The sequence below is a fragment of the Leopardus geoffroyi genome, chromosome D1 (genome assembly GCF_018350155.1).
Source record: "Leopardus geoffroyi isolate Oge1 chromosome D1, O.geoffroyi_Oge1_pat1.0, whole genome shotgun sequence".
Lineage (NCBI taxonomy): Eukaryota > Metazoa > Chordata > Mammalia > Carnivora > Felidae > Leopardus > Leopardus geoffroyi.
This window is the reverse complement of record NC_059329.1, coordinates 109,246,907-109,261,064: the sequence shown is the minus strand read 5'-3', so window position 1 is coordinate 109,261,064 and position 14,158 is coordinate 109,246,907. Positions and strand designations below refer to the sequence as shown.

General features: G+C 43.7%; 1 protein-coding gene across 2 annotated transcripts in view; it reads right to left on the bottom strand.

The window, feature by feature from the left end:
• PACS1 (phosphofurin acidic cluster sorting protein 1) overlaps positions 1–12,695 on the bottom strand; it is a 156,200-nt gene extending 143,505 nt beyond the window's left edge. Inside the window, exon 1 of one of the 2 annotated variants that reach the window (XM_045486830.1) lies at positions 12,122–12,695. In XM_045486830.1, the coding sequence (XP_045342786.1) occupies positions 12,122–12,471 (350 nt within the window). In that variant the 5' untranslated portion in view covers positions 12,472–12,695. Of the gene's footprint in view, positions 1–693; positions 717–12,121 lie in introns of those variants that run through there. The other variant, XM_045486831.1, reaches the window with a different exon arrangement.
• Between the last annotated feature and the right edge of the window lie 1,463 nt (positions 12,696–14,158).

The window sequence follows — 14,158 nt, the reverse complement described above, 5'->3', positions numbered from 1 at the left end:
GGTCATGATTTCATGGTTCAGGAGTTCAAGGCCTATGTCAGGCTGTGCTGACAGCACGGGGGCCTTCTCTCTCTCTCTCTCAATAACGAATTAAATAAATAAATAAACACACTTTAAAAAAACCTACTTGTAGGGGTGCCTGGGTGGCTCAGTCGGTTAAGCGTCCGACTTTGGCTCAGGTCATGATCTCGTGGTCGGTGAGTTCGAGCCCCACGTCGGGCTCAGTGCTGACACCTCAGAGCCTGGAGCCTGTTTCAGATTCTGTGTCTCCCTCTCTCTCTGACCACCCCCCCCCCCCCCGTTCATGCTCTGTCTCTCAAATAAATAAATGTTAAAAAAAAATGTTTTTTTAATAAAAATAAAAAAAATAAAAAAATAAAAAAACCTACTTGTGAAGACAATGTAAAAGATGACTAATGTATCTATCACAGTCTATCACAGGTCAACAAATATTATACCATCAAATTCATAGTTTCACTGACATTACCCAAAGATGGTATGATTTCTATGAATATAAATGCTCAAACATTTTACAAACATTTTGTTTCTCTTCATAACAAATCAGCAAGGCAAAAAAAAAAAAAAAAAAAAAAAAAAAGGTGTATTCACTTTTAAAAAATGAGAAAAAAAGTGACTTGCCTAGATGTAATCAAAACAAATTTAACCAAGCAATAGATATAGGGCTTTACTTACCAATTCATAATTCTCCAACCAAACGCAAAATTTGACTTGTATCTCGAACTGCATCTTCAAAAGGGTTTTTGACTCCTTAAGACTTTAGAAGATTAACCCTCTACCCTAACTCACCAGCAATCCCATCCTTGGAGTACAACCCAGACGAAGAAGTAGGTAAAATGTTTCTTCCTAGCCCTAAAACACTCCAGCTGTGAATCTCCCGTATTCAAATGATACTGTCCATTCCTCTTAGCCTTCATAATACAGAGCCATTCACTCCTAACATATTTGATTGTCTGGTTTTTAGCCCATGGTCTAATCAAAGCAGTAAAGCAGAAAGAAGGCATATTGAAGCAATGGGGGAAATAAAACAAAAACAAAACTAAAAAAGCAAACACATTAGTTTAAAAATATGCAACACATACCAGTCTACACTCTTCAGCTCAAGCCCTGTTGTTAACCATGAGGATCTCATTCATCATGATGATCCACATTTGAAAAGAAGTTAATCTGTGTTTTACATACTCTTAAGGAAGAACAGAAACATGTTAATATATTTGTAGACTTCCAACTAAAATGAGACAGTAGAGTCTTGTACTTATTAAAGGAGAGAATTAACATACACACACACACACACACACACACACACACATCCAAATGTTTCATGACAGGCCTTAAATGTATTATCAGGTTTCTCCTGTAAGAGTAGAATAGAATTTTTCTATAGTTTGAGACATAAAAAAGAAAGCTTAAAGAGACAAGAGAAAAAATATCAACCCCATTTAAATCCTCATTTTCTTAGGAGTCACTTAGCTTTTATTGGTAATAAATGACTAGCTGTAAACCGGTTTAGTTGCTCTTCTGGCTGCCAAACCAGAGCTAAAGAAGTCAGCAGGTAGAATAGGGAAGCTGTCAAGTCAAATTGGCTCAAAACAAAGTTGTGGTTTGCAGGCGGGGCCTGCACCATCTCTTCCGTTCATATAAGCTGGCAGGATGTAGAAACAGGATCCTGATCCAGCCACTGCTTCAGAGAACCAAAATATTTTGTTTTGACTTTCTAGACTATTAAGCTTGGGGTTTGGCAGGATCTGTGTCTAAAGTGAATCCAACACCTTATGATAGTCCCACTGAGGAAATCGTAATATCAACAAAGTTGCCCTGACTGCAGAAAGAAAGCAGACTTTGGAGGGGTACTGGGGAGAGACCAGAGAAGCTGGACTGGCAATAAAGATAGCAATAGTAATAGTAGTAACAGCTATTATTTTTAAGTGTTTTCTATGTGCTACGTAAGCATTTACTTGTATTAATATCATTTAATCCTCATAATTAATGAGGGGTAGGGACATTAGGCCTATTTTGCAAATGAGAAAATTAAAGCATTAGAGAGGTTAAATAATTTGCCCAAATCACTAAATGGTAAAGGATAGAATCGGGATTAAAATCCTGGCTAACTGGCTCCAGAACTGGCACTTATAGCCATTGTCGTATTAAATTTCTTACTATCTATGATTTGGTAATAGAGCAGCATTCTGTAATTCTAATATGACAAAATATAAACATTAAATATTATTTGTCAACTATGAGAACCAGCCAGGGCTCGGGGAACACCAAGTTTAAACAGAGAAATCGTTCTGGTGTCAGATAATCATAAATCATGAGACAAATCCCAGCTCCACCTACCTCTAAACTGTGCAGACTTACAAAATGCCTTCACCTCACTGGGCCTTGATTTTCCTTTCTGGGAAAGGGATCTCAGTACCTGCCTCTGATGGTTATTGTAACACACAGTAAATGCTCAATTAGTTAGGTTTATTTCATTCAGGCATCAGCTAAAACATGGCTTCCCCAGAGGCCTTCTCTGACCGCCCTATCCAAAAGTGCCCTTCTGCCAACATTCTCAATTCCCTCACTATGCTTTATTTTTCATCGTGGTACTCACTCATTACCTATTTATTATAAATATATTTGTTTATTATCTTTCTCCCTCCACCACAATGTATACTCTAGGAGAGAGTTAATTTTGTCAACTTGTTTGCTACTGCTTCCTCAGCACCTATAGCAGTGCTTGGCACATAGAAATATTCAGTAAGTATTTGCTGAATGAAAGAACTGTGTATAACAGATTTTCATTCAATAAACATTATAAATAAAAAGGTACTGTTTATGTGACAAATGTACTTATTGAGCACCTATAAAGTAACTAATAAATGAACAAGATTATTTCAGATGATAGTAACTAGTTGTGAAGATTTATAAACTCCCAGAATGACTAGGCAGGTTATGAGAGCTTTCCAAGGTGGTGGATTAACTGAGATCTGAATGATACCCAGGAGCCAGCCATATGATGATGTGGGACAAGGCATCCCAGGTATAAGTGCAAAAGCCCAAAGGCGGAGATGACCTTGTCTAAGGCCCAGCTTCCCCAGAGCCAAGTGAGCATGGTGGAGAATGACAGAAGAGAAGGTCAAAGACACAGGAAGAGGTCACATCCTAAAGTCTTTCCTAAGGCATGAAAAGGGGTTTTATTCCAAGTATGATGAACAGTTATTTGATAGTGTCACTAATCTTCACCCACTAGAATGTATATTTTATGAAATCAAGGATTCTGTTTGTGACACACACCAGCTGGTCTATAAGCATTTGCTAAATGAATGAACTGGGAAGATTATGAAGAAGGGAGTGGCATAAGCTGATTTTCCTTTGAAACATCACCCTGAACTACTACTAGTGGTTACATTCTGGAGGAAACTAAGGTGGCAAAAGATGGGTGGAATTACAAACAGCAGAGTGCAGTGTGGTTTGAGAGGTATGGTAATACAAAGAAACGGAAGAATAAAGCAGCTCTGTAAACCTTGAAGCCATTTGTTGTTTTTAAACAGGAGACAGGAAAAGGTCAGTGAGGAGGGAAGAAGTAAATGACAATTGATGTCCTAAGCCTTTTGTGTTTTCTGTAGTGAAAGAAAGAAAGAAAGAAAGAGGAAGAAAGAAACTGCAACAAAGAATCTCTATCTCACCTATGAAAAGAGGAACGAAAGGAAACTCAAGACACACACAAAATATTTTGGAGAACAACTGTAAAGAAAAACCACCTTTTTATGTCTAAGCACAATAAGCAGTCTAAATTTCCTCAGGGACAAGTCATAAGCTAATTATACCCACAATGTGACCTAGGGGAAATCTTGCTCACAGTAAGGTTTTGAGAGGCAAGCTGTCATTTGGAAGAGTTAGTCCACAAAAAGAGGAACAGGTATTCCTCTGGTAGGAATCAAGTTTGAAAACATCACTCCCTTCGTATCTACCTTTATCTGTATCAGGCCACTAAAAAATACATACAAGGGAAATTACAGTGTAACTACTAAGATCCACATCACAGTTCTAAAATTTTGGGGGCCAAAACATTCTATGGATATTACCTAGTGTCATGTTCACAGAACTTAGAAGCACAACGAGGGCTGAAAGGGTGAATGAAGAGTGGGTTTATCTGGACCATTGCTCCCAAAAAGAAAAAGGGAAAAACAGTATTCAGGACCAGAAAATGTGTGAAGCTGCACCTAAACTCAGAGATTCTCACCTTGAGTATATCTTAAAACACTTTACTATCTAAAAGAATCTACATAAATATTTAACAAATAAATAAATTTAATAAATAAATAAATTTAACAAATAAATAAATTTTTTTTTTCAACGTTTATTTTATTTTTGGGACAGAGAGAGACAGAGCATGAACGGGGGAGGGGCAGAGAGAGAGGGAGACACAGAATCGGAAACAGGCTCCAGGCTCCGAGCCATCAGCCCAGAGCCTGACGCGGGGCTCGAACTCACGGACCGCGAGATCGTGACCTGGCTGAAGTCGGACGCCCAACCGACTGCGCCACCCAGGCGCCCCAACAAATAAATAAACATTTAACAAATAAAACCGACTGGGTGGCTCAGTCGGTTAAGCTTCCGACTTCAGCTCAGGTCATGATCTCGCAGTTCGTCAGTTCAAGCCCCGCGTCGGGCTCTGTGCTGACAGCTCAGAGCCTGGAGCCTGCTTTGGATTCTGTGTCTCCCTCTCTCTGTGCCCCTCCCCTGTTCATGTTCTGTCTCTCTCTGTCTCAAAAATAAATAAAACATTAAAAAAAATTTTTTTAAACAAATAAATAAATGTGTCATTTTCAATACTACTTTGTCAGCTATGCTTCATCATCCACTCACCATGAGTGTCTAGAACATTCCCCATTCACCACATTTGCTATCAGTAAAAAGAAATACGCAACTCTAGAACCAAGAAAGGTAATGGGTAGAGCAAAACTTTAGTCCCCCATGTCTTCATCCATTCAAAAACAAAGCTGTTCTTTTTTTACAGCTTTATTACAATATAAAATTTGTAAGGTTCACTCCTTTAAGGTATACAATTGAGTAGAGTTGATATGTATTTTTAAATATATATTTTTTAAAACAATATTCACTGGTTTTTTCTGTAACACGTTTATTACATAGTTTAGAAATCACACAAAAAAAATAAGGCCAAAAATTATTATCATACATAATCCAATCATCTAAAGTCATTTTAGAATTAATGACTCCCGGGGCACCTGGGTGGCTCAGTCAGTTAAACATCTGACTCTTGATTTTGGCTCAGCTCATGATCTCACAGTTCATGGGAAAAAGCGCAGAGCCCACTTGGGATTCTCTCTTCCCCTCCCCCATGCATGCACTCATTCTCTCTCCCTCTCTCAAAATAAATACATATTTTTTTTAAAAATTAAAATTAAAAAAATAATAATGAAGTCTGTAAAATTAATGTCTCCAGTTAGTTTTCTCAATAGGTATTGACTAATACCTAAAATTGTGGGAAACAAATGGCAGGAAGGCATCAGGAAGCAATTCCCTACAGGAAGAAGTGAACAGATTAAAAGGTAAAAATCTTTAAAGGACAACAACTAACAGAAGAAAACTAACAGGCCCTTGCAATAGTGAAGAAAAGGGGCATATTAAAATAATTTGGAAGAGGACAAAAGAATTCAGTTTAATTAAATGAATAAGGAGAAACCACACAGATATTAATACTAGAAATATCACAGGCAATTTTCTCTTTAAAATAGTGTTAGCTGGGGCACCTGGGTGGCTCCGTCGGTTAAGCGTCTGACTTCGGCTCAGGTCATGATCTCACAGTTTGTGAGTTCGAGCCCCACACTGGGCTCTGTGCTGACAGCTTAGAGACTGGAGCCTGCTTCAAATTCTGTGTGTCCCTCTCTCTCTGCTCCTCTCCTGCTCATGCTCTCTCTCTCCTTCAAAAATAAATAAAAACATTAAAAAAATAAAAAAAATTTTAGTGTTAGCTAATAGAACTTTCTATGGTGCTGAAAATGTTCTATATCTGCCTTGTCTAATACAAAAGCCGCTAATCACATGTGACTAGTGTGACAAGAAATGTGGCTAATAAAACTAAGAAAGGGAATTTAAAATTTTATTCAATTTTAATTAATTTTAACTTAAATAGCCACATGCAACTAGTGGTTACTGTACTGAACAGCACAGCTTTAAAGAGAAAACAGCTTATGATGTTAAGATGTAATGGGATGTCAAATGGAATGCTTTCACAAACTGTTTTCTAGAAGATACACAAGCTAAGAAACCATTTATCATCATTTACTGGCCTTCTCTACTGCTCTTCTACTCTACTTCTCTACCCAAGGTAGAGGCCAGGTTTAGGTCAGCCTAAGCGGCAACCTGAGCTGTGACTACAGCTATTCTCTGGTTTGTAATAAGGAAAAAGGGAGTACAGGTCCAGCAGGCTTTCTAACCAGACAACTGCCCTATGAATGGCAGGAAAAGGAAAATACTCTATAGAGTTGGTGCCTAAGCATAAACATCGTGATTCCCTAAAACCATCAGAAGCTATGCTGGTTGTTCTTCCAACTAGGCCTAGGGAAGGCCTAGGGAATGGAGGATTCTATCAGTGCTTGCCAATCTAGAAACAAACCACCTCACTCAATCCAGCCCAAGGGGCTTCTGAAAGACATTCTAAGACCAATTTCAAACTCTCTTTTCTCAAGAGCCCTAATACCACTCCAAATCCATAATGGAAAAAGACCAGCTCTTGTGAGCATTCCCACAGCTACTCTAGATGTCTAAAGTACCCGCAGCATGTGACGCCACAGATGCAAGCGAAGCCAACTCCAAATTTCAGAGGACCCACTGAACCTTCAAGTCCAGGCCAAAACAAGACAAGCCTTCTAGGTTGAAGCAGTGAAAAGACACAGCCCATATTCTTACTTGCACCTCCCTCATGCACACTGAGGCAAACACTCCCAGTAACAGCTTATTGGCTCAGCTAAGAAATTGGAAAACCAGTTTAAAAAGAAATCACATAACCACTAGTGTGCCCAAAAGATCTGTAAATCAATACTTGTAAAGCGGACTTGTGAAAGTCATTCTCTTTCTGACAAGGAATCTGAGCTTCCACAGGGACAATGGATAATATTACCACGATAGAGAAGATATTCTATTACAACACTCACAATGTGAAACTCAAATCTAAGATACAAAGATGCTTTTAAGACTTTTAATGCTAAGGCAATAATGGAAATTTCACCAGGTCTCTCTTATTTGACCAATTTCATTTACTTCATATCTATCATTTAAGAAGTACCTTCTCTTACAATCTATAGGTCCTATTATATATTTATTTCACCCACATTTTAGAATGAATGGCAAGTAAAAGTGTTCCCAATTAATGGATAAAAAAACTAAAGTGTGGAAGAGTTTGCCTTGGCATCCAGTAAGAATACAAGAGTAATATATCCTGGCTTGCCTAGTGCTTTTGTGGTTAGAGGGGCAACTGCCCCTAAGTGTCCTGATGAAAATAACACTTCTACTGTATACTAGTCATGCCAACTTAGCCATGACCACCTCCTTTGGTTCTAACAGTTTTGTCCAAGCAGGCTTAACTTCAGTACCCCCTTTAAAAAAAAAATGTGGTCTAAGGAGAAATGTGACTCATAACTCCTGAACTCTTTCCCTAAGTGTACATACAGATAAGGATATGCAAATGTGCTTTGTACTCAAAGACAAATGTGATACAGTTTGTGAGTGATACAGCAGAGCACATTTTATCTCCTAATAATTGGTTTTACAAAATCCACTGAGGACATTTTGTATACCTGTGAAATTTAATGATTTTTCTGCCTCTCCTACTGAAGTATCTGAAATAGAGAAAAGAACACCAGGGGAAACTTCACCATATACCACACAAGAACCAAAGAGAAGAGATCAACAATGAGACTCTAAAACTCTTCCCTTGGGGCACCTGAGTGACTCAGTTGGTTAAGCATCAGATTCTTGGTTTCAGCTCAGGTCATGATCTCACAGTTTGTGAGTTTGAGCCCAACATCAGGCTCTGTGCTGACAAAGCACAGATTGGAATTCTCTCTCTCCCGCTTTCTCTCTGTCCCTCCACCCCTCTCACAAGCGAGCTCACTCTCTCTCAAAAATAAACAAACATTAAAAAAAAAGATAACATCAAACAACATGCCACCTGGCCAAATGTCACCATACCACTAGCCAAAACATGGGCCATAGGAGAGGAAGCACTACTTAGTACAGAGGGAAAACAATGCCAACATCTAAAGCTGTGAATTTTAAAAAGGAGCTATAATAGATCCACCTGCTTGTAACAGAATCTTAAAAGCCAACTGTATTTCCTAGTGATCACCTGTGGAAAGCAAAAACAGAGACAAGACTAGGGCTTTTTCCTTCATAATTCCCATCTTTCTGTACTGCTTGAATGTCTAATCATGGATATGTATCAATATTTTAATTTAAAAAATGTTGATAAAAATGTCAATGAATAAGGGCATCTGAGTGGCTCAGTCAGTTAAGCTTCTCACTGTTGATCTGAGCTCAGGTCTTGATCTCGGGGCCATGAATTCAAGCCCCAAGTTGGGCTCCATGCCCAGCATAGAGCCTACTTATTTAAAAAAAAAAAAAAAAAAGTGGGGTGCCTGGGTGGCTCAGTCAGTTAAGAGTCCGACTTCAGCTCAGGTCATGATCTCATCATACGTGAGTTCCAGCCCTGCATCGGGCTCTGTGCTGACAGCTTGGAGCCTGAAGCCTGCTTCGGATTCTATGTCTCTCTCTCTCTGCCCCTCCCCTGCTCATACTCTTTCTCTCTCTCAAAAATAACCATTAAAAAAAATTTTTTTTAGGTCAATGAATAAAACAATTTAGTGGGTTGTTTTTTCTGTTGTTTTTTTGTTTTGAGAGAGGGAGACAGAGGACACACACACACACGGCAGAGGGAGAGAGAAAGAGAATCCCAAGCAGCTCGGAGCCTGATTCCACGATCCTGGGAGCGCAACCTGAGCCAAAATCAAGAGTTCGACACTCAACTGACTGAGCCACCCAGGTGCCCCCAATTTAGTTACTTTAAAGCCAACGATCAGTATTCTCTCCAACCATAAAACGTTTTTAAAAAATACTACAGATTCTGAAGGAATTTAGTAGATGTTAAATAAGAGCAGAGTACATACTTGAGAAACAACTAGTACAATGTTCATCTTTATTTAAATATCTAATAAAGGGAAAAGGTTTTTTTTCCCCGAAAAGCAAATTTTATTTCTACTGGGATCAAGAAAAGGAAAGTGACCTTCCTAACACACAACTTTCAACTCTCTCTTCTCTGTACTAGGTAGAGGAACACATTTGCTAAAACTGAGTCCCACAGCATATATATACACATATATATAGCCTTAGATCCACAATCATGTTCACATTTCTTAAGTGCACGTTTCACACGCTTCTCACTTGAGTTACATGAGACAAGAACATTAATCTTAGACTATCTACAGAGTGCTGTACACAGGTTGCACATTGCCAATATATTTTAAACAACATGAACAAGTAAACAAGGAGACCTCAAATTAACCAGATGACTCTAGTAATTGGAAGGGCCAATAGCGGACATTTTCTCCCCACAGGGTGTTATTTTCCATCCTGCAGATAAAACAGCATGCTCCAAAGAGCACAAGTGTTCCACAAGGAGCTGGGAGGCACAGGGTGATAGCTGAAAAACAAAGTCAGAGCAGGACAGCTGACAATCTCAAAGACTCGTTAGTAGACATGACAACTGCATGCTCTCAGCAGGGGCAAACAACAAGCCAACCAAGCCTCTCACACCAAGTTAGCATAGTAATTACCGATTTACTCAGGAAGATGGGCAGTTTCTTTGGCTAATAATTTATTACATAAGACTTCTCAGTGACCAACAGGTGCAGAAAAAAAAAAAAATCAAAGATTTTATTTATCAGTGATTTTATTTATCTCCCTCTGTTGCACAGCAGCTTCTTCCCAGTTGGCTCAATGCCTTTTCAATCTAACAAGCTAGAAAAGGCAATCGTCCAGATGTCACCTGTCAAACATAGCGATAGATGCAAACGAAGAATGGGCAAGCATGTATTACTAACACTGGACCAACGTGGGAAGGGGCACAGTGCTTTTACGTTTGAAAGTGGATTAGAATACTTCAGCTACAGACGGACCTACCTAGAAAGAGGCCTGCTAAGGACCATTACACACTAAACTCCCACTTGAGTTTGGTGTTGTGCTAGGGCACTGGCCAAAACAAACTAAACTAACATGGCTTCTGATTACCCTAAAAGAAGGGCAAAGAAAAAAAAGAAAGTGTAAGTCAGTGAGGTAAATGCTGAAACACAAAGAACATGAAAAGTGAGGGAGGAGGAGCACGAACAGGGCACAATTTAGCATTATCTAAAAAAGTTTCAGATGTATACCCTGCAAATAGCAATTCCACCCCTACATATAAAAACAGAAAGAAACTTTTGCAAGGATCACTAGGAGTCCTGGGCAAGACTATTTACGGCATTACTGCTCCCATTAACTAACAAGAAACAACCCAAAATATTCACCGAAAAGAGAAGTATGATATAGTCATAAAATGAAATTATATCTGTTAGTGAAAATATTTAAACTACAGCTACCATACCCCACTGACAAGTCCCACAAACTTAATGTTGAATTAAAACACACACATGCACTAAGTCACAGAGCACATACAGTATGATAGCACTTATATAAACTTCAAAAACACCCTAAACCATATTGTTTACAGATGCATGTATGCAGCAAAACTATTTTTAAAAGACAAGGGAAATAATAAACACACAATAGTGTTTACCTTTGTCGGGGGTGGGGGGGGGGAAGTAGGGCATGTGGTCAGGAAGGGGCATCCTGAGGGCCTCATTCAACATAATTTATAATGTTCTGTTTCTTAAACTGAGTCAAGTATAGAAATGTACTTTTCATCATTTTGTAAAATGCCCTAACCAGGAGATATATTTTTGTGTGTGTGTATAATTTTGTATGCATGAAATGATTCAAAATAAAGAGAGAGGGAAATAAACAGAGTTGAAGCTGGAACCAGACAATGCTTCTCAACCCCTACTGACATGTCCACCTACCCAAGGCTGGGCTAAAAGAATAAGGAGTGGGTCCAAAACTCCAAGACAACAGAATCAACTCAGTTTAGAGGTGACAAAAAGATCACCTCCAGGCACTTTTCTGGGCTTCCTAGGCGAAACCAGCTCCACAGTGTCTGCTCAAGGGCTAAACTGTAAGACACTGCACACTGTCCCCAAAGAGTTGGAGAAAGACTGCTTTGCCAATACAGAAACAGAAAACATCACAAACTCAGGCATATTTTACCAATGAAAGGAAAGTCCCCAGATGGTTCCAACAGGCAGAGGAATGGATTGAATTTAGGAACAAGGCAGTAATTTTATGTAGCCCTGCAAGGCTAAGAGAATTTGTGACTAGCGACTGGGGAGGAGGAAGGGGATGAAAAATACAATTAAAGACACACTAAATAGGGCTTTTACAAGCGCACAGAGGCCGGGGCAGAATGTGTGTAATCTGAAACACAAATGAACGTGTGTGTGTACTGAAGACCAACTAGAAGCCTCCAGGGTTACTGACTATATGGGCTTTATCTGGCAGAAGGTGACAACCGACTTTGGCACACGCTGAGTATATTGGGAAATAATAATATCAAAGGACATCTATGTAACATATGTACAGCCCACGGGCGCCAACGAGGCAGGGAAAAGAGTCAGTGACATTCGCAGGGAAACTGACCGTCAGGAAGGCCGGATTCGGTCAGATCAACGAGAGAAGGCCCAGGGCTGAGAGTCCAGGAGGCCCCAATCGGGGGAGAGGAAGAGGGTGGTCCCGGCCCGAGGCAGAAGGTGGGGCTGCCAGGAGAGGGCGGGGTCCCCGCAAGAGGAGTCCCGGGAGGCCCGACTAGAAACAGGCCGGGAAGCCAGGGGGAATCCAGGGAGGGGGGCGCTCCCTTGGGCGCTGGGACGGAGAGGAATGAGAAGGCGGGGGCCTGTCACAGACCTGGCCCTGCGGCCCCGAGGGCCCGGTCCCCCCGCCCGCCGCTCACCTGGGCACGCAGCTGGACGAGCTCCGGTCCACCTCCCAGGTGGCGTACAGGTTCATCTGCACGGGGGCGGGGGTGCGGCCTGGCCCCGGGCCGCCGGGAGGCGCGGACCCGGAGGCCACCGCGACGGCCATGGAGGTGGAGGTGGACGAGGACGAGGAGGAGGCGGCCGCCGCCGAGGTGGACGAGGACGACGAGGTGGCCTGGGCCAGCTTGGGGGGCGTCGGCTGCTGAGGCGGCGGCTGCTGCGGCGGCTGCTGCTGTTGCGGGGACTGGGCGACCCCAGAGCCCCGCTGGCCGCTGCCGCCCCCGGCGCCTCCAGGACCACCGCCCGCCCCTCCGCGTTCCGCCATGGCCCGGCCGGGGGTGGGGGGCGCGGGGATAACGGGGATCGGGGCGACGCAGAGAGGACGCCCAGGCTTCTCCCACGGTGGCGGCGAGGGCTCGACTCGTCTCCTCAGCCCGCCCGCCCGAGCGCGCGAGCGAGCGAGCGAGAGGCTCCACGCACGCGCGGGGCCTCTCGGCGCGCGGTCCTCGCGCTCGCCCGCCGCTGCCTGTTGCGGCTCGCGCCGCCGAGACACTGGGTGGGCGTGTCCGGGGGGGCGGGGAGCTCTGGCTCGCGCCGGCCCCACCCAGCGCCAAGGGGCGGGGTTCGCGCTCGCGCTCGCGCCCCAGGCGAGCCTGTGGGCGCGCTCTTCTAGCTTCCCTGGAGAGGAGGCCTCGACCCCGGCTGGCTCGGCCAGACCCTCCCCTCAAATCCGCAGTGCGAGCGGCAGCCAGCCGGCCCGGTCCGCCCCTCCCCCGTCGTGCTCTCTGCAGCAACAGCCAGGCCAGCGGAAACTCCGCTTTTCCGGGGCGCGGCCCCGGCTGGGGTTGGCGGAGGGGGGGGGGGGGCCTGACGCGGGAGCGCGCCTCGGGCCCCTTGGGTCCCCGGAGCCTACAGAGAGGCCGAAGCCCGCATCGCGGCATCCTGCTTGGCCCCTGCTCTGCCGCCCCGGGGTTTCTTCACAACCTACAAAGGGAGCGGGTGGCCACTCCACCGTCGGCCCGGTGCGTCTGTGGGCCGTGAAGTTTCCGTCCCTGCTGCTCTCCATGGAAGGCAGGGGGCGCAGGGACCTGGAGTCCAAAAGGCCCTGGCAAGGGTGAATTACGAACCTAAGCCCTGGCCCACCTGAGCCACCCTTCCCCCCATGAAGCATTATAGAGTCCCAAGCCCCCCATCCCCGCCCTCAATTGCTTCCACCTGTAACGTTTTCTCTGCTTCACCGTTTAGTTTCTAAAATCCTACTCCCCCAAGGCCTACCCCGATTGCCACGTCCAACATGGGATCTCCCACACTACCACCCACATCCATCACCTCCAGAAACCATCTTGAAGTCTCCTGACATCGACATCTCAGTTGCTGCACTTCCAGCAAAGCGACACCAGTAGCACCACAGCAGAACTTCTCTCCCAGCACCCGGCAAATGCCCGTTGGGCCCCTTAAGTCCAACCTAGTCTAGCCTGTTGGGAAGACTTCTGAAGACCAGAAGACTAGAACCTGGAGAAAGCAAGCTCCCCCTTCCTCCCCCTACCAAACTTAGAGGCTGAGTGCTGAAACCACCCAGGGATTCATGGGGACTCCAGACAATCTAGATTTGGGGCTGTGTTTCCTCCCAGGTAAGGACTTGGGACTCTTTTGGCCACAGGTCTATTAGGAAGGCCTGACCTGGCCTACTTCCCAAGCCCACTGCACTTCCTCAGCCCAGCCAGGGTGCTAAGCTGGCTATTTTTAGTCCCCAAGGACAAAGTAGTAAGGTCAAACCAGACCTAGAGATACTTGCCCCAGAGCCTTCCTACAAAGGCAGGTAGTGGGGAAACAATTTCAGCATGGCTTTGGAGTTATCACCAGTCTCAACTGCAACATCTGACCCAGATGCATGCCCCTGGCACTGGGGCAGCCCCGAGGTTGCAGAAAAAGCCAATGTCTTAGTCCTTTTGCCCCCATTTTTTAGTCCTTTTGCCCGAGGGGATTAAAAGACACCTGGGTGGCTCAGTTAA